At 41.6% G+C, this 25,998-nt stretch overlaps 1 protein-coding gene across 1 annotated transcript in view; it reads left to right on the forward strand.

The window, feature by feature from the left end:
• LRP6 (LDL receptor related protein 6) overlaps positions 1–25,327 on the forward strand; it is a 204,092-nt gene extending 178,765 nt beyond the window's left edge. The window contains 8 exon segments of the mRNA XM_030539350.1: positions 905–1,114; positions 2,742–2,867; positions 5,018–5,254; positions 9,545–9,655; positions 11,436–11,666; positions 13,030–13,163; positions 14,414–14,511; positions 20,292–25,327. Coding sequence (XP_030395210.1) covers positions 905–1,114; positions 2,742–2,867; positions 5,018–5,254; positions 9,545–9,655; positions 11,436–11,666; positions 13,030–13,163; positions 14,414–14,511; positions 20,292–20,583 — 1,439 coding nt within the window. The 3' untranslated portion in view covers positions 20,584–25,327.
• Positions 25,328–25,998: the final 671 nt, after the last annotated feature.

Consider the following 25,998-nt stretch of genomic DNA (forward strand, 5'->3'; position numbering starts at 1 on the left):
ATATTGCCTCTATATAAATCCATGGTATGCTCACATATTGAATACTGTGTGCAGTTCTAGTCACCCCATTTCAAAAAATATGTATTAGAATTGGAAAAGATACACAGAAGAGCCTAGAGATGCCGGTCAGCCCAGGCAAGCCCGGGTACAAAGTAAGCATGGAATGCAGTCTACTTGTGGAACTCATTGCCAGGGGATGTTATGAAGGCCAAAACTATAATGGGCTTAAAAAAAAATTAGATAAGTTAACGGGCACAGATCCATCAATGGCTATTAGCTAAGATGATAAGGGATGTGATCCCATGCTCCGGGTATCCCTCGCCTCTGATTGCCAGAAGCTGGAAGTAGACGATGGGATGGATCCCTCAGTGATTGCCGGTTCTGTTCATTCCCTCTGAAGCAGCTGGCATGGTCAGAAAACAGGATCCTGGACTAGATTAACTATTGGTCTGGCCCTGTTTGGCCATTCTTGTGCCTTATACCCACTTTTTCTTTACCCTTCCAGCAGTTGGAACATCTAACTACTTCTGGAATACAGTTATACCTCATCAGTACAGTACAATTTGCAGTACAAAATGAAAAAGTTGAATCAGTGTACAGCTGAATTTAATATCAAAATAACACGTCGTACTATGGTCACTGTACTACTTGCTATAATATAAAATTAAAAAGCACCTTCCATTTTTTTGGATTACCCTGAAGCTACCTTGGAGCTTTCACTCCCTGCGCAGGTGTGCTGTGTGTATTGGGTATCTGGCTGCAGAATTTAAATCCAGACAGCTACTGAGGACATTGGAGTGTGTGTGTGTGTGTGTGTGTAAAATACGCATTTATATCTATTTAAAATATGTTTTATGATATCTTGGTCTCTTCCAATTGTTAAACCACAACCTCCTTTCCAAAGGGGCGAATCGAATAGTTTTAGAAGACTCCAATATCTTGCAACCCGTTGGGCTGACAGTATTTGAAAACTGGCTGTACTGGATTGACAAGCAACAGCAAATGATTGAAAAAATTGACATGACTGGTCGAGAAAGACGTACAAAAGTCCAGGCTCGTATTGCACAGCTCAGCGACATACATGCAGTTAAAGAACTAAACATCCAGGAATACAGTAAGTACCATCCCCATTACCAAGAAACAATGGGGAGGGTGGGGTTAGGGGTGGGAAGTGGCACAACAGAGGATTATTAATTGGAGAGACATTTCTTCCTACATCACTGATTTAAATCCACCCCAGATCAATAGTGGCCAAAAGGCTGACAAGGGGCCTGTGTGGAGTTTTCTCAGTACAACTCCTGGTGGACAAGAGGCCATCACAAAAACCACTATCATGGTTTGTCACTCAAGGTGTGTCTACACTGGAGCTGGAAGGTGTGGTTCCCAGCTTGAGGAGACCATATGCACTTTAGCTCTGATTGAGCTGGCACACTAAAGAGAAGGAAAGCCTGGTGGTGTGAGCAGCTGGAGGGGATAGTTGCCCTGAGTTATGATCCTGTCCAAGAACCTCGGTACATACTTGGGGCGGCTAGTCCCTCCCACTACTGCAAGTGCGCTTTGATTTTTAGCACACTAGCTTGATCAGAAGGAAATAGTGCAGGTCTTCGTGAGCTAGAAATTACACCTTCCAGCTCCAATGTAGACATACCTTAATGGGCAACCTTATAGGTAGTCCTAGGACAGACACCAAGGATTGAATGAATATAGAGACTAAAATACCATCTTGGTCCTGGAGGAGGTTCCTTTGGATCAGAGCTGTGGCTCATTCACGGGAAGGAGTAGTGAAGCTTAGCTTGCCACATGCTTTGTCTGTTTAGAGGACTTCATCCTCTTTCACCAGGAGTAAATATACTCAAATAGTTTTCAAGCATTTTTTTTCAAGGGCACAAACTTTTCCTAACTTGAAATGAAGGGGGGATTGGCTGGGGATGAGTGCAGCCAAGTGGAGCCACAGCCATCGTAGAGGAAGCAATCACGTTAACATAAGTATGATGTGTGCTTTGAACTGGAGAATTTTTTTAGGAAACTGTCTGGGGATATTAATTAAAGCAGACGACTACTAGCTTTGTTTGCCATTAATCACAGTAAATCTGTCAAGAATTTCAAGAAGAAACAAGGCATCCTTATTAAACATTAAAATAAAAAGACATATTTATCTAGAGCATATTCATTTGAGTTTTGTAGGCAGTGCAAGTACTTCAGACTTCGTAAATCAGAAAAATTTGCTCTTTTTTAATGGCTTAGAGAGAGAGAGAGAATGCAGTATTAAATTCTAGGTACCTTTGTTGTATTCCTCCAGAACTAATTCCATCATTCCCAAGAAACAAACCTTTAAGTTTTGTTTACTGTTTTTAAAAGGTTGCACTATGTGATTTTTTTTATAATGCTTCAGATCACAAATAATTATAAATGCCTGTGGAGGAAAAAAGATACACTCTGGAGCTGCTTGTCCAGAAAGTTTTCCATTTGGGAAGGGAGAAAGGGATAGGCCATTGTCATAATGGACTCTATGCCGGTGAACCTCCTGCGTCCATGCAGAGCCCCACCGAAGCAAGTGAGGTTCTGCAGAAATGCACAGGATTTACCCCATCTGAGCTCATTATGGGATCAGGGCCTGAGCAAGTAAATCTGGATTATTTTTTCTCCAAGCTTTACCGGTTGATTTCTTTTCTCTAAATAATCTAAACCAGACGTGTGGGTTTGGATTTATATTGCATAAAGATCTTGTTTATAAATTTCAGGACAGCATCCTTGTTCTCAAGATAATGGCGGGTGTTCACACATTTGTATTGTGAAGGGTGATGGTACAACCAGGTGTTCTTGTCCAGTGCACCTTGTTCTGCTTCAGGATGAGCTATCCTGTGGGGGTAAGTCCTTCCAGTTGTCTGCATTTCCTTCGTCGAACCCCTAACGTGGTAGGATGGCCTTCATGTTAGCCATATGCTTCAATCTGGGAGCAGTTCTGGAGGGGGAAAAGCCAGTGCCGTGAGAGGACAAACTTTTCTGCTTAAGATGTCTTGAACAATACTTTTCCACACTGAATATCTGGATACCATTTTGGTCTCTTCATATAGCTCCACAACTGAACCTGTCCCAGTGAGTATTGTTAATTAAACTCTGAGGTGAGAAGGCTTTTCAATATACAGATTTCCATTTTCCCTTAGTAAATAAAAGGACACTGAGTTATTTCAGGTTATTTTTATTCAATGGTCTGTAATACCATCTGAGAAAGCTGAGAGGTTCCCCCCTCCCTGCCTTTGTTGGTGTGACATTTTCTATTTGACACACAGGTGGCTTTGAAAACAGCTGAAATTAATAGAGCTGGTTTTATTTATCCAACAGTATGTTCTCTACTACTTTAAAGCATACCACAACGTGTTTGTGTGGCTTCCCCAGGACCACCAATGCTAAACACATAGCTCTTGGTGAGAGGTATTTTTAAGTTAGCTGCTGCCAAAGAGCCAGCAGAGGGAGCGCAGAGCACTGTTTTTATGAACCTTGCCTAAGTGGCTCGTAAAAAATGAAAAAATCTTGTTGGGTATAGTAAGACTCCAAAAGTCCTGATAAACATTTGATAGAAAATACTGTTGGAACTACCTCAGGCAGGTTCAATTTAGGGGCTCATAATTCTGCAATAAGTATACATAGTAAGTACAAATGAGTTTTTCAGTCTACTCCTTGGCACCACCCCAGGGATGGGTAATTAGCAAGAGAGGTCAAGGACTGACTAACCCATGGGGCTTGGAGGTGGCTCTTCGAGATGATAATGTAAGCAGAATACTGTGAAGGGAACTGGAACTTCTCTTGCCTTTGTTGTACCTGGTCTGTGGCTAAACAGAGGACTTCAGTCTCTAAGGTGTTGATTTGTCAACTTCTTGCCTCTGCTAAATTCACGCACACACAGATTGAAAGCAAGAGGCAGAGGATCAACAGTTCTTGCACTGAATTATTAAAATAACAAATTGCCTCCCCAAATTGTTGTAGATTTATTCTGATTCTGGGATCTTCTGCTTTGTGTACCATCTATCCTTCCTTCTTCCTCTTCATTTCCGCCTTCAGAATCATCCCATGCACACCACTCCAAACTGCAGCTGCGGGGGAGTCATTATAGAGCAATGCAAGATGCTGCCTCTCTGGCCAGGCCCTGCTGGCTCAAGAAGGGAGAGGAGAGCTCAGGAGCTTCGTTCTCTTTCTGTTGACATTTTGAGTGGATTTGTTGCGCAATTCTGTAGCCAGCAAGGCGACATGTGGTCACACAGTGGAAAAAGAACTAACATAATCCAGATATTTTCTGAGTGCAAACTTAAAGTTAGGCCAAAAAAGGGCCTCTTAGTTTAAAAAAAAAAAATGCACGCTTACTACATAAGATTAACAGTTACTGTAGTAAATGTTAAATAACTGCTAACAGCTGTGTGGAGATAGCAGGAGTTGACTTGATGGAGCAATTTTTTTGTCTTTTTAAAACAAGTTTGAGTGAACACAGTTATAGAGGGCACATAACTAGACATTGAGTCACAGCGCGTCCATCTGCAGCACATTATATCCTTTTAATGTTTTCTATACAATTATTGTTGAACATTAAAAAGAAAGCGAGCCATTTTTTGTGTACACAGTGGGATTGCGGGAAAGGGGGGAAAGAGGAAGAGAAACACTCTTGGTGTTTTGACTTCAAGTGAAAACCTTTGAAGACTTAATGAAGTACAAGGGAAGGGTATATTGTGCTGTTGGAAAGGGCGGAGAGGGTGGAGTATTGTCCTTTGAATTTTGCATGCATATGTTTGTTCATCCTCTCTTCATTCCAGATTGTACTTCAGTTACATGAGCCTGCACTCTGGCATATGATGCTCAGAGCTGTTCATATCACTGAGGGGGTGGGAAATACCTTGCATGGGTTATGTTTGTCAAATAGAGAGGTAGGAGAACCCAACTCCTTTAGGATGTGCTGCTTGTAGACATGGATTATTGATGTGTTCCTTTGGGTTTGTTTTTGCTTTCTTTTCTTTTTTTTTTTTTTAAGAACCCCCAACATGCTCCCCTCAGCAGTTCACCTGTTTCACGGGGGAGATTGACTGCATCCCAGTGGCCTGGCGCTGTGATGGATTCACTGAATGCGAAGACCATAGTGATGAAAAGAACTGCCCTGTCTGTTCAGACTCCCAGTTCCAGTGTGAAAGTGGACAGTGCATAGACAGCACCCTCCGGTGCAATGGAGAGGCAAATTGCCAGGACAACTCAGATGAGAAGAACTGTGAAGGTATAGTGGATGCCTGGGAGTTAGGCACCTAAATACCTGGCCCCTGGTTGATAGAGCACTAGATTAGGAGCCAGAGGAACTTGATGTGATTCCCAGCTCTGCCACTTGTTTGTTGTGTGAGCTTGGGCAAGTCATTTCACCTCTGGCTCAGTTTCTCCAGCTGTAAAATGGGGATAATAGACTCATAGACTCATAGACTCATAGACTCTAGGACTGGAAGGGACCTCGAGAGGTCATCGAGTCCAGTCCCCTGCCCTCATGGCAGGACCAAATACTGTCTAGACCATCCCTGATAGACATTTATCTAACCTACTCTTAAATATCTCCAGCGATGGAGATTCCACAACTTCCCTAGGCAATCTATTCCAGTGTTTAACTACCCTGACAGTTAGGAACTTTTTCCTAATGTCCAACCTAAATCTCCCTTGCTGCAGTTTAAGCCCATTGTTTCTTGTTCTATCATTAGAGGCTAACGTGAACAAGTTTTCTCCCTCCTCCTGATGACACCCTTTTAGATACCTGAAAACTGCTATCAGGTCCCCTCTCAGTCTTCTCTTTTCCAAACTAAACAAACCCAATTCCTTCAGCCTTCCTTCATAGGTCATGTTCTCAAGACCTTTAATCATTCTTGTTGCTCTTCTCTGGACCCTCTCCAATTTCTCCACATCTTTCTTGAAATGCGGTGCCCAGAACTGGACACAATACTCCAGTTGAGGCCTAACCAGCGCAGAGTAAAGCGGAAGAATGACTTCTCGTGTCTTGCTTACAACACACCTGTTTATGCATCCCAGAATCACGTTTGCTTTTTTTGCAACAGTATCACACTGTTGACTCATATTAAGCTTGTGGTCCACTATGACCCCTAGATCTCTTTCTGCCATACTTCTTCCTAGACAGTCTCTTCCCATTCTGTATGTGTGAAACTGATTGTTCCTTCCTAAGTGGAGCACTTTGCATTTATCTTTATTGAACTTCATCCTGTTTACCTCAGACCATTTCTCCAACTTGTCCAGAATGAAACTGATCTCGTTTGTAAAGCACTTTTGAGATCTACTGATGCTATTTAAGAATGAGATATTGTTTTATTTCAAGCTCTAAGAATCTCAAAGCATTGGTCTTAGTTTCGTGTTTAATTGTATGCTGAGATAGCTGTTTGAATACCTCTTACTGACTAATGGAAACTGGGAAAATTAGATTTGTATTCATTTATTATGTAATATCTGACTACAGTGGAATTTAAAGTAGATGTGGGCGTGGATGGGTGAGAATGCAGACGGATGAGTGTGTTTTGGAGATGTCCTCCACCTGCAAACTCCAACAAAAGGCAGCATGCAGAGCTGGTTATGGGGAGAAGTGATACGACCGTGCCAAATGTGAACAGCCTCCGATTTTTGTGGTCTTAGAGGTTTTCTCTCTAAATTAAATGAATTTTCATGTTGGTTGGAAGTTGCTTGGAGTCTGAAGTCCTATGTCAGCAAAACAAGTGCAACATAGGCAAGCTGTCCTCCTCCATCTGACTGCCCTGCCAGTATGTCTCAGCCTTGGCCTGGAGGGGCTACTTCTGAGCATGAGGGGATAGCTATTTTTCCACATCCATTCAATCAGTTTCCTCTTCTGAGGCCTTAAAAACTTCTGAATCTAAAGGAACTGCTTTTAAAGTCAGTTGCTATGACGAGGGCTGAGAATACAGGCCCCAAGCCAGCATTCAGTTGGGAATGATTTAGGAAACTAATGACCTAGGCCAGATTTCAACAAGCTGACTGATTTGGAATGAAAGTCTTCATATCCATTACCAGTACTGCCAAGCGATTCAGTCTTTCACATCATTAAATTCTGATTCTGTTCATAACTTGTTTCTAGGATGAGAAACTTCTGGCTGCAAAGTTTCAGGTGGTTTAAAAAAGTCATACTGCTATGGCGTTGTCCTGTCTGATTAGTGTAAGAAAGATAGCTCACCGGTTACTAATGAAAATAAGTATTTTATTTCCGATATATCACTATTTAGAGCAGCTGTACCTGTATTTCCCCTCAGTGGTTCAGCAAGGGCACCCAACTCTTAGCTTCCAGCTCCCGAGATGTTGCCTTTCTGGGCAGAGACTCGCATCTTACTCCATTTTGCCTGGTGTGTTTTCAGGCTGCACAGTTCCCTACCTTCACTATATCATTTCCAGCAAGGACAATCTGCTTGCTTCCTCTTCAGAGACAGAGTGATTGCTGCAGATTTAAGTTATCACACAGCTGTTTCTAAGCGGGCCTACTTTATTCTTAAGATAAAAAGTGTTACAGAGAAATCCTATTAAAAACAATAAAAGAGCCTGCATACCTGCTTACCAGGCATCACCCTACCCTAGGAGGTTTCCTTGTGGTTACAAGTTCATCAAAGCTTCTGTCAAGGTTTCTTTCCCCACTCTGAACTTTAGGGTACAGATATCGGGGACCTGCATGGACACTTCTAAGCTCAATTATTAGCTTAGATCTGGTAACTCTGCCACCACCCAGAATTTCAGTGTCTGGGGCACTCTCTGTTTCCCCCTGGGTTGCCTTGGGGGACTTCACCAGTTCCCTGGTGAACACAGATCCAAACCCCTTGGATCTTAAAACAAGGAGAAATTAACCATCCCCTTCCTTTCCCCCCACCAGTCCCTGGTGAGTCCAGATCCAAACCCCTTGGATCTTAAAACAAGGAGAAATTAACCATCCCCTTCCTTCCCCCCCACCAGTCCCTGGTGAGTCCAGATCCAATCCCCTTGGATCTTAAAACAAGGAAAAATCAATCAGGTTCTTAAAAAGAAAGCTTTTAATTAAAGAAAAGGTAAATTATCTCTGTAAAATCAGGATGGGAAATGCTTTACAGGGTAATCAGATTCCTATAGACCAGAGGGCCCGCCCCCCTAGCCTTAGGTTCAAAGTTACAGCAAACGGAGGTAAAATCCTTCCAGCAAAAAGAATCATTTACAAGTTGAGAAAACAAACATAAGACTAACACGCCTTGCCTGGCTAATTACTTACAAGTTTGAAACATGAGAGACTGATTCAGGCAGATTTGGAGAGCCTGGATTGATGTCCCATCCCTCTCAGTCCTGAGAGCGAACAACAACAAAAACAAAAAGCACAAAGACTTCCCTCCACCAAGATTTGAAAGTATCTTGTCCCCCTATTGGTCCTCTGGTCAGGTGTCAGCCAGGTTTACTGAGCTTCTTGACCCTTTATAGGTAAAAGAGACATTAACCTTTAACTATCTGTTTGACAGCTTCATTTCAGAACAACCACACAAATTTATGAGGCCTCAGTAGGCCACGGCCTGCCAATCCTCCCTTGAGGATTGGGGCTCTCCGTGAACCAGGAGTCCTGTCCATTTGCTGGATCAGGAAGAAGGCCCCTGAGTCAGCCGTTTTGGGGGTTTTTTAATCCAGAAGTCTCTTTTCTTTGTCTTTTGGTCCTGAGAGTCCAGTATGAACTAGTGTATGCATATCTCCCCAACGGCTTTCAAAGCTGATAACAGAGGACGTTCGCTAGTATCCCCCCTCCCTACTAGAGAAGATACATTCAGTTCTACAATAGCACATTCATCATTGCACTTTTAATACTATGTACCCCAAAGGTATTAACTCTAATTCAGTAAAGTTTAACTTTTTATTGAATTAAGTTTATCTTAATTCTATCAGGTTTGTTTGGGATATGCCAAGATATTGTCACTCTGTCACCCTAGTCCTACAATTCCTTACACTCTTATTGATTGTTGTTTACATAATCACTGTACAGTGTTTTCACAACCATACCATATTTGAAATGTACTCTTATCAGTTGACAGCCATTATTACCTAGAGGGCAGGTATTTGGATAATTACTGTTCAGTTCTGTTTTCTGGATAACCATACAATGACTATACACAGTAGAAAGATATGTTAGGAAGAGTAAGGGTCTGTTGAGAGTGTTGGAAGGAATTTGTGACCTCTTTGAAAAGAAATAACTATCTTTTAGCAGCTTGATAAGTTTTTGTAACTTAATTCTTTTCTCTCATTCAAAATTCAGATTTTTAATGGATAACGTTAATAGTAATTATAAATTGTGTACTTCCTTTTAATTGTATCCTGGGTTTATTTCTTGTAAACGCCATGGCCTTCTGCCTCTGAGTTCATTCAGCCCAGTATACCATATTTATTCCCCTGCAAATAGGAAATAACATTCTCAGGTAATCACTGTGTTACCCTCCTACAGAACCTGATCACCTGTCTTTGTTTTCTTGAGTATCTGACATTGAACGTTTCTGGACATTTTTCCCCCCTCCAGTGCTTTGTTTAACCGATCAGTTCCGCTGCACCAGTGGCCAGTGCATTGGGAAAAACAAGAAATGTGATCACAACTTGGACTGCAGTGACAGCTCAGATGAGCAAGGATGCTGTAAGTGTAAAATCTGAGATCAGAGACATGGTTGCAGCAAGTGAAGATGGTTGTTTCATTCCTCAGTGAGTTAGGATTCGCTCTCAATATTAAAGCCACATGCATTAATTTTAAGGTGGGTGTTCCTGCCTCACCTATTGCCCAGTAATTAATGCATGGGGATCATGGGAAGGTAATTGACATGTAGCCCTTTTTGGAGTGAAAAATCTATTATTCTGATAAGTCTTTCATATTCAAAACAGTTAAATTCTGTCCCTTATATTTTAAACATTTTTTAATTTTTTTGGAAATCTTGATTAATAATATGTTTGTATGCTTGGATGGAAGCATTCTTCTGTACTATAAGAATCTCTTCAAAATGTCCTGAGGCTGTGGTAACCAATCTGCTCTGCTTCAGCCATAGAATTCGCCAGAGGTACTTTAAGAGCTCCTATCTCTGCACATGGAAATATGCTAAAAAGTTTCCTTTGTGCCTAAAGACTATGTAATTCTCTGCTTGGTTTATAGTTGCAGATTATGGTTTATGGAATATAATATCCTTTGTGCCTGCCTGCCTTGAAAGGCTCCAGGTCCCTAGGAAAAAAAGCTACAGCCAAACAGAGTAGATTTCAGCCTTGAAGTTCACCTGCATCATTGTTATGTTAGAAATTTTAAATGGGAAATCTCCTCACCTAGTATAACCAATTGATGTACTGCACATGACAGACACAGTTAATGAATAAAAACACGCAAATGTAAAGCCAGAATTGACCCCTAATTCTTTAGCTCCTAAATCTACTTCAGAGATAAGTGAGATCTCCCTTTGTTGGCAGTAATAGCAGGTGCCTTATCCTCCCTTTGGGCCAGACGCCACAAGACACTATCACAAATGTGCATATAACAGCTTGTTACACTGACCTGAGCCCATTTTCTATCTTCTCTACTGTTTGTAATGAGGGAGGAGGGCAGTTAGGTCAATGTATTCACTGGGATAAGGTTGTAGCTAGTTCTGTTCTGCTTCCAATGTGGACAGGTTCTTACTTTCTCATCTTTGTAGATTTGTTAGATATGGGAGCCAAAGAGATTGGCTAAAGGGTTGGCGCAGACTTCAGGGAACAAGAATATGTGGGTTGAAGAGTAGCTACTTAGATACCATGGAGATGAGTGTAATATAAGACCCTGAATAGAGCAGGTAAATGCTTTGATACCTGCTTGTCTTCCCAGATTCTCAAGGCATAGTCAGGTTGTTGTCCATTGTTCTGAGAAATATCACTGCTTACAGTTCAGTGCCTTCAGGAATGGCATCCATGTCTGACTGCTGATGGGCTTATAACAATAATTCAGGGTGGCACTGCCTTGCGGAGATGATACTTCTAGGACAGATGATCAGGTGTAGCTGTTACCATCAGTTGGAAGTGCACATGGGGCAGGTTAGGTGTCTTTGGAAATGCCACCAGACAGTTAATCATTGCTTCCATGGTTCTCCTATTTAGCATCAGTGTATGCTAGGCCATGAATAATAAACCTCTAAACAGCAGAGGAGATGGAGTTAATGGTATTAATTTGAACACTGGCTTTTGCCCAAGGTTCATATGCTACTTAGGTCAAATGTGAAAAATAACTGTCTTTAACTGCAGGTAAAAATGCCATCGGAGTGCCTAGTAGGCGTTTGTTCACACTGCATGTTTAATTAGAAGGCTGTTGTAAGTGGCTTGGAAGCTCAGTAGCATAGACTTCCAGTTTTTCTTTTGGGGACAGTGGCGTGAATGTTACAGAATCTGATTTCCCTCTCCTCATTTAGACACAACAGAGGAGCCAGCTCCACAAGCCAACAATACCATAGGTTCGATCATTGGAGTGATCCTCACCGTTTTTGTGGTTGGAGCAATGTACTTTATCTGCCAGAGGGTGCTGTGCCCACGCATGAAGGGGGATGGGGAAACAATGACTAATGACTATGTGGTGCATGGACCAGCTTCCGTACCACTTGGTTATGTGCCTCACCCAAGCTCTCTGTCAGGGTCTCTCCCAGGTAAGTAAGAAGATGTCTAAGCATTTTGAAACTACATTGGTTTCCTTATCCTGCCTCTTAATGGCACTATATAGTTATAATGCAAGCTCCTGTGCATGCTCACCAGCAAAGTAGGTGTTCATACATACATAATTCTGGGCACTTGCCCCTCGGAAGACAGGATTGAACCCTCTAAATTGTATTACTCAATTGTTGTTTGATATCTAACAGTGTCATCCACAAGCAGCAGAACTACCAGTAACTGTATATACACATACCTAGGGATCACTTCTTTTACTACTGAAATTCATCCTCTTCTGGGGCCAGTGTAATGACACCAGCAATTCTACACAGCACTGTATGCTCAGGAAATAGAGAATTAAATCAACGGGAACTTAGACAGAATATAGTCACTCATGTTGATTGAGAATTGCCCTGTCTTGGGGTCAAATGCCCTGTATTGTGTGCTTGTGGAGAATTCGATGGGATCTTTAATGACCAGGAGTAATTATAGCCTCATTTCTGTAAACCCTCTTAAACAGCATTGTGCAAACATTAGCCAAAGTTGTAACCTTATCTATCCGATGAGATACGAAACTAAGGTTAGTTCACAAATGTGCACTTAGTCTTAATTAATGTGCATGACTCCTGTATCTGTTTCTTTACAAATAATGAGCTTTCATTAGTCAGTGCCAAGTCTTTTTTAATAAAATCCATATTCTTGCTGCTTTATTCTGATCCAACTGGAACAAAAGAGGTGCCTGTAAATGCTTTTTGCAGGCCTGTTATGGCGATATATCAGTGCATCAGCCCCTTTTGCCTTCCTGTGATAAGCTGCTTTTCGTAAGAGGGAGCTTTGAGCAGAATTTTCACTGTAGTCCAGAATGCATTCACATGCGTCTTCTGCCAGGCTTCCCTCCTAGTCTCCTTTCACTTTGTTGCAAAAACTCACTGTGTGGAAAAGAGAGAACAAAACCTCTTTCCTCTCGCACGCATGAGACAGGCAAAATCAGTTTAACGTTTTATTCTTGAGTATAGAGAGAGTGCTGAAGTACCTTGTCTCTTAAACTTTTCAAAGCCATTCAAGTGAAAGGAATTCGTTTCTCTTTGCACAAGCTTTTGTGCAGCCCCATGCCAGGTTCCCGAACTCAGTGGCTAGAATGTTAAGCCAGCATGTTTATCCTCTGAGTAACTTCATTTCGTTTTTTTCATCAAGGAGACTAGGATTGTTCAATGCAGACAGCTTTTTTTTTTGGGGGGGGGGGGGTCGTGTTTATAGTGCCTCTATCCTGTAGAGAGATTTTAGCCTTAACCCTCATCCCTTCTTCAGTTTTGCTTTAAAGATTTTAATATTGATAAACATAGTGTCTGTCGTCTTCTTTAGGAATGTCTCGTAAATCTGTGATCAGCTCCCTCAGCATTATGGCCGGAAGTAGCGGGCCTCCCTACGACAGAGCCCATGTCACGGGGGCATCCTCCAGTAGTTCTTCGAGTACCAAGGGCACTTACTTCCCTCCAGTAAGTCACACTTCTAGGTGTGGGTATCTTTCAGTCCAGTAGCAGGGCGCATGTCTTGGGTTATCTGTTTGGCAAGGGCTTTGTTTTAGATTTCTAGTCTAGCAAATCTGTTTGGTTGAATATGGAGTGGGTGAATTGGAAGGAAATGTGTGTGAACAGCATGCCGTCTTCCAAAGCTGCAGAGGAATGTCTTGCCAAACTAAAAAAGTTAATGGATTTAGTGCTGGTGAATGATGTTGGTCTCATTGTCCTAGAGACTGTAAAAGCTCCAAACTATAGAACAGGTACAGCACAGGCAGAGAAAACTTCTCCCCTTTGACCCCACTGAGGCACCTCCAACTTGGCATGCAGGGATCATCACTAAAGGGGAGTCTACTATCCACAGTCCTTGCAGGAGAACCAATTGCAGTGGTGGCTTTCATGCTATTACACATGTTGTTGTTATTTATGTTAACATAGCGCCTAGGAGCTGCAGTCATGGACCAGGACCGCATTGCGTTAGTGGCTGTACAAACACAAAACAAAAAGACAATGCCCAAAAGAGTTTACAGGCTAGATTCTAAGTCATCTTGCCTCCATTAGCAACTAATACTGCCAACTTCTTTATCTATAACCCACAAAACAAGGTGATGATAAACTGAATTATCAGTGTGGGCTGAATTTGAACTGCTGACCGTGATGTCAGAGGCCTCATAACATACTCCCTCTAGTATGTTTATTTCATTACAGTTGAAATATCCTCTTTCCTCTAAGAGCCAGAATCTGTTCAGTCATATAAAGAGCAAAGGGCAGCAAAATAACAATACTGGAAACAGCACAGTATCTAGTGACTGTGAGCTGGTTATGGCAGTTATCAGCCAGTTTGCCTAGGATAGCGGTGTGTGTACCTGATGACAATCTAGTATTGAATTGCCTAGTTTGGGTTTACCTTTCAGCATTAAGTGCTTCAAAATAGCAACAGTTGTCAGCTCCTTAGGAGGAAAGCTTAGTGATAGCCTAGATGGCAATGGGTACAAGCGAGGTTCACAGGATGTTGAGATTATAGAGAGGAATTTACGCTGGAGAAGGGGCCATGGCTTTGTCTGGGTGCAGCATTGAACTTTGCCTTAACAAGAAGAAAAAGTGTAAACTACAAACTAGCGTTTTCTTTAATATTGGGTAGGAATATCATCATGGCTGTATTTAATTTTTTCTTCCTCTTTAATTTTGTTGTGGCTGTTTAAAAAGATGCCTCTTCTTAATTTTTTTAGATTTTGAACCCTCCACCATCACCAGCTACTGAACGCTCACATTACACCATGGAATTTGGTTATTCTTCAAATAGTCCTTCCACTCATAGATCCTACAGGTAATTTATTAGTACAGTAGCCTCAGTCTGGATCAAAGCCTCATTGTACTAACTGTTGTACAAACATAGAATAAAAGACCATCCTCGCTCTAGAGTTTACAATCTAAGGCCCTGATCCTGCAAACAGTTATGCAGATACTTAATTTTAATCACATGCATAGTTCCACACTGTCTTGCACATGCCATCTGCAGAGCAACGTGCTGTAGATGCAATTGTAGGTCCCTAAGCCATTTCAACCGCTCCATCCCCATGATGTTATGGCTATCATCCAGTTTACCTTTGAATCCATATTGCGGGGGCTGCGCTATGATGTGGTGGATGGTTTGGATGTTCTCAGCACAGTCACATGATGGAGAGTCTTTGTTAATCAAGTAGCCATGTCTTCCGTGGGTTTTAGGTTGCAGGTCAGTGTGGTCCAAAGTTTGCAAGGTGGGTCAAAACTGAGAGGGCAGCTTGTTGGGTCAATATGACTGTGTGTGTTTGGAATGGTAGATGAGGTCCAGACATGTTGCCATTCGGTGGCTGGATCCAGAGACATGAGATGGTTACGTGTGGTCCACAGTGGTTTTCGCGATTTCAGGTGGTGTTAGGGTATGTTATCCATAACCTTTTGGATGGGAAGTTCTGGGTAGTCTTTGGTGCATTTAAGTTCACATGCCATGGCTGTGTATCGATGGATAGCTGGAAGCTCCACATTTGCTAATACAGGAAGTCACAATAGAGGCTTTAGGAAATGACCATGGCTTCTCTCCACGCTCGGGGGATTTCATCGGTCTCCAGGATGTTGGTGAAAAGCTGCATCATCCATTTCCATTGCAGTAGATCCACGTTATACAAGAACACAGGATAGATACCCTCTTTTCCTGCTGCTTTTCCTAGTTTTTTTGCTGCACTGGCTGTATCGATCTCCTTACTTCTGAATGGCCCAGACCATTGGAACAGTGGCGTGCCTGTGGACATCACCTGCTGAAGCTGATGCTGGACTTGTCTGTTTGCTGGCTATTTTGAAGTCCACAAACATTTAGCAGCAATGGCATTGTATTTCACCTGTGGCCTAATAGCGTGTGTGGGATTTGTAGCCCGCAAGTGTTACAGACATGTCTGCTCCAGTGTGTGAAGTTTAGACCTTCTACATATTCAGGCCACCATTTCTGCCTTGCTGCAGCCTGTGACACCAGGAGGGCTTTTCCGATTTTTGGATCTTTACGCTCATTGTATTTGTGGAGGAGCTTGTGGCTTTTTGCAGTCCAGCCAGGGGTATACCTGTGTCCCTGGAGAATGTTGTTTTTCGTGACAGAGATTAGGAGCACAGTAAAATGGTCAGAAGTGGGGAATGCGGGAGATGGTGTTTTCCACAACCATAGTGAAATTGGCCCTGTCTGCTTTTTTGAAGTTCCAGCCTGGCGCTGGTTTTGAGTAGAGAACTGGGATTTGAATTCCATTATGGGTCTGTCCTGAGTGTTCAGGAAGTCATTGAGGATGATCCATGGCATGGGTGTTGGTGTGCCCTGTATCATCTTTAGAGATAAACATCAGGTCAGGGCAATATTGAAACTTAGCTCAGTGGTTTGAGCATTGGCCTGCTAAATCCAGGGTTGTCAGTTCAATCCTGGAGGAGGCCACTTAGGAATCTAGGGCGAAAATCAGTACTTGGTCAAGGTCCCTTCCAGTTCTAGGAGATAGGTATATCTCCTATTATTGGATTGGTTTGTTTGTTTTTCTGGATCTAGACTGTTCTCAGTGGTACCTGATGACAACAAGGAGTAATGGTCTCAAGTTGCAGTGGGGGAGATTTAGGTTGGATATTAGGAAAAACTTTTTCACTCAGAAAGTGGTGAAACACTGGAATGGGTTACCTAGGGAGGTGGTAGAATCGCCTTCCTTTGAGGTTTTTAAGGCCCAGCTTCACAAAGCCCTGGCTGGGATGATTTAGTTGGGGATTGGTCCTGCTTTGAGCAGGGGGTTGGACTAGATGACCTCCTGAGGTCCCTTCCAACGCTGATACTCGATGATTCTATGATTCTAATATCCTCTGCCCCATCTTGCAGACTGGAAAGTGACCTGCTCTTTCGTATAAAAGAGGAGGCGTATATCATTTGCTGAAGTCCGGTTTGTCAGTTCTTCACCTGGAAGGTTGTTTGCAGCATAGCCTCATTGTGTGTAGTGACGGTTAAAGTTGCCCACAAATAAGCAGGGTCCTGCACATTCTGCAGAGCTGGCTGAGGCATGGTGTACCAGGTTGTTTATATACATTAATGACGGTTAGCTTGCTGATGCTCATAGAGATGGTAATTGTTCCTTTGTGCTGTAGGAGGTGGAACCATGTATTTGTTGATCTCCTGCTTGATGTAAATTGCCAGACCCCATTTTGGGTGGTAATTGCTGGCTTTGAGTTTATAGCCTTGGATTTTGTAGCAACGGGTCTCTTCTTCATTTGTGACATGGGTGAGAACAGCGATGTTGGTCTTTGCCATTTTCTCCAGGAAGTCATACTTGGACTGTGAGATGCCTTCAGCATTTAGTTAGCAGTTCTTTACCCCAGGTCTGATCTGCCTATTATGTTGGCCCTGAAAAGGTAGTCCCATTAAAGCATGTGCATAAGTGTCTGAAGGATTGGGGCCAAAAATTTAAGACAGAATGCAACAAACATGTTAGCAGCATTCCTCTCAAACGTGTATCATTGAGGGACATCACTCAGCTTTTGTCCAAAGCTTATTTAAGTTTTGCATAAGCTTGGTGTGTAATTACTTTTATTACTAAAAATCATTTACACCAGAAAGATAGCGAGAGAGCCATTCACTGTAGAAGAATGTCTTATGCTATTTTAAATTTCCTGCATGAATAATTTGTTTGGCACATAATGTATCATTTGGGCCTTGCCATCTTGAGAAAGATGACAGGCAAATCATAGGAAAGGAAAAAGAAAGAAGTGTCTCTAATGTTGCATAGATAACGTGGATACATAGCCTAGCTAGGGCACAACATAATCATTTCTGATTCCACAATGAGGAGTTTCCGATTTTCTTTACATGTATCTATATTTAAATTTTTAAATCCTTTTTTTACTCCTTTTCCTATTTGTTTTCTTTTGAGGGGAGGGCTAAAGGGGGGCTTCATTGTTAAACTTTTACATATTTCCTTTTTTAAAGGCCTATTTCACTGTTGTTTATAGGCTTGTAAGCTTTTGCCCACTGTTTTTATTTAATGTAATAATTCCCGAAGATGAATGTTTAGTCTCTTTGCTGTAATGATTGTTTTGTTTTATCTGGGTTTTTACCACAAATGAAAGAGAAGGAGCACCTTTCCAAGGCTATAGGATGTGCCCCCCACCCAACCCGAGACACAGAAGCAGCACTGGTCAGCTACCAGAGGGAGTTGTTTTTGATAGAGATGCACAAGTTCTTCCTAATGGGCTTGTGGATAATGAAGTTATTGGGGCTCACAAATCATCCATTGTCCTTTAACAGAAGATATGGCCAGTGTTCTATGGAAGGTCAGACTAGATGTTCATAGTGGTCTCTTTTGGCCTTATGAAAAGTCTATGAAAGGGACTGGCGGCTTAGAAAGAAAACCAACATCAAAGCTTGGCACTGGCTTGGCTAATCCTGATCATTGTTAGCTGATGTGACATTTGAATCTCATTAATGATACTGAGCGTGTAGTGCTGGGTTTGATATTTCTAGAACTCTCTCCCAGTCAAAAATAGTTCCTATTGCTGCTTCTGGTCTTTTCTCACATTCTAACTGTGGCAACTTGCCAGTACTGTTATGCTGGGTCTCGCGCTTTCTCTTCTTTGGGGAAGGTTTCAGGGCACCATTGCTTGCCTCTGAACCGGTATTTTAATTACCCCACTAGTGTCCTTGAGGAGGGGAGTGGAGAGGGAGGGACCTGGGCCCGCCCTGTTCTCCAGGTCCCAACCCAGGGGACCTGAGGTTTGTGGTGAACCACTTGAACTAGCAGTTCCTTCCCCTGGGCTACTTCCCTCTCCTGCCCTTCAGCTTGTGAAGGGCTTCTTGCCCTCCTTTTACACAAGCCAGGTGCCCCTTATCTAGGGTTTCTTTTGGATTTCTCAGCCCACCACAGCACTCCTCCAAACTTTCCTTTTGTCTCTCTTCAATACTGTTCTCTTCTCCAACTCCTTCAAACTGCTCTCTGCTCCAGCCAAACCTTCCTGCTCCAACTCCCACACTGTCTGACTGAAGCAGGGGTTTTTATCACATGACTGACTGCTGGTGCTCTAATTGGCTTCAGATGCTCTAATTAATCTATAACAAACCTTCCTCCCCTTGCAGGGAATAAGGATCCCTGCTAACACTCTCCTGCTGGCCTCTGGCCATTCTATATCACATAACATTGACCTAGAGCAGTGGTTCTCAACCAGGGGTATGAGTACCACTGGGGGTGCGCAAAGAGCTTCCAGCGAATACATCAACTCAGCTAGTTGCCTAGCTTTACAACAGACTACATAAAATGCACTAGCAAAGTCAGTACAAACTTAAATTTCAGACAGACAATATGAGAAATGAAGCAATTTTTCAGTAGTACTGTGCTGTCACACTTTTTTGTATTTTTACGTCTGTTTTTAAGTGAGGTGCAACTTGGGAGTACGCAAGACCAATCAGACTCCTGAAAGGGGTACAATCATCTGGAAAGGTTGAGAACCACTGACCTAGTGGAATTGGTATTCCAATTTTGGGGCAGAGGCACTGGCAATTGTGGCTGCTACAGCCTCAGTGTCTTGGGCAGTAGAAGTTGCTCTCCTCTATATGTTCAACTTGATTTTTTTCTTGCACCCACCACAGAACTACTTTCTGATAGCAACACATGAGAACTGCATCAATGTTAGCTGCCCAGGGAGATGTTTCTCCTGGCTGCATTAAAACAGTCACATGAGCTAGCTTTTGTGTCTGTGGATTCTGATCCAGTGCCAAATTAATCTGCAGAGGATACTGGAAACAGAACATCTACTCCACACACTCTGTTTTCCCCCAACCTCTAAAATTCCCCAAATCCCACCCGTTTTGTACCAGTTTGACCAGAGTTGAGGCTTCGTGATGGCTAATTAGTAGAGCTGGGCAACATATTTTAGCTGAAATTGTTTTTACTGAGAAATGCAGACTCGGGTCAACTGAAACATTTAACAAATTGATGCTGATTTTGGCAAATGGTTTCAGTTGAAGAAAAAAATTAAGACATGTCAAAACTGTTTATTTTGACATTTCTGACAAGAAACATTTCAATTTTGTTGCCTGGATTCACTAGGGGACTTAGACACCATTCACAAAAACAAGGAGCTGGTGGAGGGGAGACATGGGTTCCAGTCCCTGCTCCAGAGCAGGGATTGGAACCTGGCTCTTCCACACCCCAGGTGATTGCCCTAATCACTAGGCTACTGGGTATAAAGTAGGGCGCCACCTCCTTGGTTTTGTGAATGGAACATTAAATCCCCTTGATAATGTAGCTTTGCGAGAAAAGTAAAGACCTCCAAAAGTGAAACAAAACATTTCTTTTGACATGAAATGAATTAATTTCCAACTTCTCCATTTGCGAAAATTCTGAAAAATTTTGGGGTGGTTGTCCCCAGACAGACAGAGTTGAGGTTTTGGGGTGGTTTTTTTGGTCTTGTTTTGGAGCTACCAGCACTCTGACAAATCACAGCTCTGCTAATGAGTATTCCCTTCATGAGGCAATGTATCTGGCCTGTGTTCCATTATCTGAGTCTTTGGCTTATAGTTTCTCTTTAAGCGCTGACATCTGTCCTATGAATTCCCTTACATAGCTACAGACCATACAGCTACCGGCATTTTGCACCTCCCACCACACCCTGCAGCACAGATGTTTGTGACAGCGACTACGCCCCCAGCCGGCGGGTCACGACAGCAGTGACTAAGGGCTACACCAGTGACTTGAACTATGATTCCGAGCCTGTGCCCCCTCCACCGACGCCAAGGAGCCAGTACCTCTCGGCGGAGGAGAACTATGAAAGCTGTCCGCCCTCCCCGTACACAGAACGGAGCTATTCCCATCACCTCTACCCACCGCCTCCGTCCCCCTGCACGGACTCCTCATGAGGGCCCCTCCACCCCCTTCCTTAACTGCCTCCACTACAAAAGTGTAAATATAAATTGTCCGTACCAGGGAGGGGGGAGGGAGCTATTGGAGAGGGAGGAGGCAGGACAGTGTACAGTTAAAAGTTATGAAATGGGGTGGGGAATACTGGAGATATTTGTACAGAAGAAAAAAGGATATTTATATATTTTCTTAAACAGCATCTGCTGCTTGTGCCATAAGAAGAAATTTTTGTATAAAAGAATAGAAATTTGTACAAAATTTTTATTTTTGCAAATGGAACAAAAAATCATGCCTTAATCCAGTGAAGTGACCGAGCACATGAGAAAATGGAAGGACCAGGACGCGTCACTGTCCAGTGAGGCAAAATGTGGGGTTCATCAATACCAAAAAATTTTTAAAATAATAAAAAAAGAAGTCCGTCTCAGAGCAGCATACCATAGATACTTGGAAGTAGCCAAATAACCTCTACTTTAACTATGGAGGGCCAGCAGTGAAAGTTAAACTTGAAGAAACAGTCAGGACAGATATTAACCATACACAAAGGGCTTTATGTTTTCTACAGGAATACAGTAATCATAGCAGTGAATATATATGTTATGATATTTTATTATATATATGTGTGTGTGTACAAATATAATGAAATATTAGAATATATTGTCACACACTTTTTAAAAATTAAAATCATCTACATTTTTTTGCGTACATTTGCATCACTCCCCCCATTTTTAAACTTTCTCCATTGCTGTAAGTTCAATACTTTTGTTGGGTACACTTCTAAAAATGTCTTTAATTTTTTTTTCATTTTCCACCCCTGCTTTTCCCCCAGAGCCATTTTGTTAAATCAGATTTCCTTGTTTAAAGTACTTCTTGAATTGAGTTAATGAAAATTCATCCTCTGCTTTTTTTATTAGCCTTGTCTTGCAGTGCCATGTTATGTTTTGGGTTTCTTTATTCAGCTAATGTTGTGGGATTCCATTTTGTACTAAGTCAGCCCAATTCTCATGTAATTGACAATGGTAATATACATATACCTGAATCATTTTAGTCCCTTAAAAATTGTTTTGATTTAGTGCCCACAAAATGTCAAATATTTTTATACCACATATAATATAGACAACATATTTATAAACTATAAATTTAACCATAAATTGCTAGTTTTACTGTAAATGAATCCTGTATCCTTGCAATACTTTCAGTGTATAGTTAATATCGCAGTATACAAATCATTTATATATATATTTATATTATTTGCTAGTAAGAAAGCATTTAAACATTGTCAAGGGGGGATTGGGACACAATCTATAAGAAATGGAATTTTGATCATTAGAAATGTTTCCCCTGCTGTATTAACTGTTCATACTGTGTTCGTGTTAGGTAAGCCGGTCTTCTCAGTATGATTTCTACATACCTCCTCTTTTGCGTGGCATGCATTTAATACTTTAGTATTAACCACTGTGAATGTCAAATTTTAAGATATTCTTAACCAAATCATTTTATAGTAGCATCCTATATTTTATCTCCTTAGCTCCTTTGGCAATTAGAAAGGGATAGTATGCATTCATTTTAAAAACAGTTTGCATGAACTAAAGGGCAACGTACGATCTTCTTAACTCTTCCTGACTCCTGTGCAGTGTTTGAGTTCAACAGTCTGAACTAGCGGAGCTCACAGTGGATCTGATCTTGGGATGTGTTACCAGTCTGCTATTCCCATTGACTTTAAATGGAGTTCCAGGAGCCACTCCAAAGATCAGATCCTAAATCTTACCTCTCCTCACAAAGGATACTGAGGGACTCCTGCATTGAAGTACTAGGGCTCAGCATTGGTGTGATAACTCTTCATAAGGGACAGAGGGGTTTACTGCTCTGTTACAGTCAGTTTCTACCAAGAGATGCAGGCTAAAAATATTCTAGTTTTAAATCCCCTACTTTTCATGAAGTTTTGAGTGATTCTTGCCCATGCTGCATTTCAGCTTGACTATTGGAGCCTCTCTCAGTTTCAGCTCTAAGGGAAACCATGAAGTTTGGAGTTCTCGCTGTACCTTTCTAATAATTGAAGATACTCAAGAAAGCTTTCGAGCAAAGTATTTTAAAAAAATTCTAAATGATCCTCAGACGATTGGAATTGACCATTGGGTCAGGTGCACTAACTTTTGCATAAATATTAACCCAGCTGATACCTTGAGCTTTATTCTAGGTACCTAGGAATTTTGGTAGCTATTCCTTTGGCTCTTCCTGTTGGTGAAGAAACTTGCTTGTGGTCTCCAGTAGGATGGATATTGGAAGGTATTGTGAGCTATAAAGGGAAATCCAATCCATTTATATGAAGAGCGGGAGAGTGTGAGCAGAGGCTGGGGTGCTGATCAGAATTGAGACTTCTACATTGTTTACATTTTTAAATGTGCAGCATTCCGTGTGGGGTTCACATGTGGAAACTTGCATTAATGAACTCAGAAGAATATTGCATTGTTGTATCTCAGTCCAAGTGCTTGTACTGCGATGTCAATGGTCTCTACTTGCAGAACGCTTCAGTGTGCCAATTTGTTTGTTTGAAAAACTCTGAGGTGGTTCAACTTAAGCTGTGGTATCCTCTTACGGGGAGAGTCAGACTGTCTTTTTACAAGGACTTTCTGCAGATAATATATGCTTGTTTAAACTAGACTACTGGAGGGATTTGTTTCAGAAGAATTAGATCTCTGTCTTTGGACAGTAATGCCCAGATTTTGTACTCACACCCAGATACAACTCCACTGAAGTCAATGGCGGGGTGGGGTGCAGGGGAGAACATAAGGCAATGTGGAATTTGACCAAATATATTAGAACTGTGTATCTAATTGTGCGCAGCATGTACTTAAATAAGCTGCTGCTGCTTTTATTTTAAGGATGGGAGGAAAACTGTCAGATGGTGAAGACCAGTTGGGGAGGTGAGCTCTTTTCTTGTTCTGATTTACCAAAGAATTTTGGTGGGAAAGTTGAGACCTACATTTGCAATCATTTACATGAATCTAAAGTGGAAATCTTAAATTGATTTAAGATTAAGGAAGTTCCCATTTAAGTAGCTGTCCATGTACTTAACATCACCACAACTAGCATCCTTGTTGGAAGATTCCTGGTGGATAAGCCAAGGACTGAATTGACAGAGAGACTGAACAATCTCTCTCCTCCTTTCCCATCAAACCAGACCTGGCTTGTGCTGTCTCTATCCCGCATAAGGAAGTATGCGCTTCGCTACTTTGAAATTGACTGAGAAATGAAGTTTTAAGTCCACTGCACATTGGCTTCAAGTCAGCAAGGTACTTCAATGCTGAAAGTTAAGCATGCACATAAGTAGTGCCATTGACATGCACGCTTAAAATTAGGCACTCTTGAGTACCTTCCTGAATCAGAGCCATATACAGTGAGACATTTTTCTCAAGTGCCCCAGGTGTAATTTATCCTGTCTATGCATCAGAATGTCTGTAGCTGAATATCTGCACATGGAAATAAATCCACCTTGTTGAATTGGAGGCAGCAGGGAAAGGCATAGCTTTTTAAAAACCACATAGCCCATTTCAGTAAACATGAGTATAGGTTTCCCTAGGTGTACATTCTGGTCACTAGACTTATATCTGTAGCTTTGCATGTTTGAATTACACAGTGATTCAAACAGAAATGTGGTTCTCCAGATGTGCACCCACCATATCCTTTTGCACGTTAAAAGGAACATGCATGGAGTTTTTTTTCATATTTTTAAATGCCAGGAGATTTATATGCAAAGAACTATTTTGATGGAACTTTTTAATTTTATTTTCTAAAGGTAGCATTTAAAAATCTTAAAATTCTAGTTTCCATGAATCCAAAATTCAGCCAAGCTGCCTACTTACATACATATTAAAGCATTAAATGAAACTCGGTAATACAGAATTTGCAGTTGAACCAATTTATACCAAAGGATTAGATTTGCTGGGGGAACTGTAATTTACAGTTTCATGTGTTCTAAATCCCAAACACACGGAGCTTTGCTAATGTGAAGATGCCTGATCTATAGAGCCAATAGAGAGTTCTTCTCCACTCCCACCAATAATAATTAATAATCCAGAAGGCTCACCCCGCCTCTCTGAACAGAGGTAATGGCAGCTTGTAGTGTTCTCATATTACCTAGACTTCATTGCATCTACAAAACACATTGCAGAACATTAACTACTATATCTACAAGAAACTATAGGAAAAATATCCATTATGTGATATATTATCATTAGTTTGATAATTAATGCATATTAGTAAGAATTTTCTATGTATTTTACAGCTACATGGAAATCAGTCTGTCAGATCTCGCTTACTGATAAATGAAAGTATACTTTTAAGCTGCTTGGTGCCAGCAGATATTACACTCTATTGCTGGCACATGAAGGGAAATGGAGAATATCTCATTTCCTGCATTGTTGGGCTTTGGTGATGATCTGGTTTCCAAGTTGTACATTACCGCTACCTTTATGATGAATGCTTTCTATCAATGCCTCCATTGCATTAATTACACACCCAAACTGAGTTCTGCCTTATGGCCTTTTTGCCCCCCTTCTTTGAATGTGTCCAAATTTTGTTGAAAGGCAACTATCATGAGTATTTCCAGTCTTATCAGCGTGATAAACATTACCTCAATGAATTTTAAGTTTTCCTAAAATTCCTGGGTCAGGAATTTTAGGAAAAAAACTTCAGGACCAGACTTCAAAGAGAAACTGCTGAGCTTCAGTTCATCTGCAAATTTGACACCATCAGCTCAGGACTGAACAAAGACTGTGAATGGCTTGCCAATTACAGAACCAGTTTCTCCTCTCTTGGTTTTCACACCTCAACTGCTAGAACAGGGCCTCATCCTCCCTGATTGAACTGATCTCGTTATCTCTAGCTTGCTTGCTAGCATATATATACCTGCCCCTGGAAATTTCCATTACATGCATCTGACAAAGTGGGTATTCACCCACGAAAGCTCATGCTCCAAAACGTCTGTTAGTCTATAAGGTGCCACAGGATTCTTTGCTGCTTTTACAGATCCAGACTAACACGGCTACCCCTCTGATACTGGGTCAGTTTGTGCTGTTCAAAAATTTCATTCTGAAAAGTAATCAGTTACTTTCCGTGTCACATTTGTCCCTAGTGTGAAGGTCACATGGTGTAGTTATGGGCAGAATCTCTGTTTTCTGCACACACCATGCAAAAATAGCTGATTTTTTCTGGTAGAAGCAAGTGGTAATCAGTAAATACGTTACTGATTATTGAATGCAAAAGTAATTATTGTCCAAAGCAGCTTTTCTAACCCTGGAGTTTTCTTGCTTTTTGGAGGGGTTTCACTCGAAATGTAAGCCTCAATTTATTTGCCATGTGGAGTATGCATGAAGAAAATTAATTAGGAATTGTGCTTGTAGCTCGTAAGTACAGGG

This window comes from Gopherus evgoodei, chromosome 1, assembly GCF_007399415.2.
Source record: "Gopherus evgoodei ecotype Sinaloan lineage chromosome 1, rGopEvg1_v1.p, whole genome shotgun sequence".
NCBI classification, from domain to species: Eukaryota; Metazoa; Chordata; order Testudines; family Testudinidae; genus Gopherus; species Gopherus evgoodei.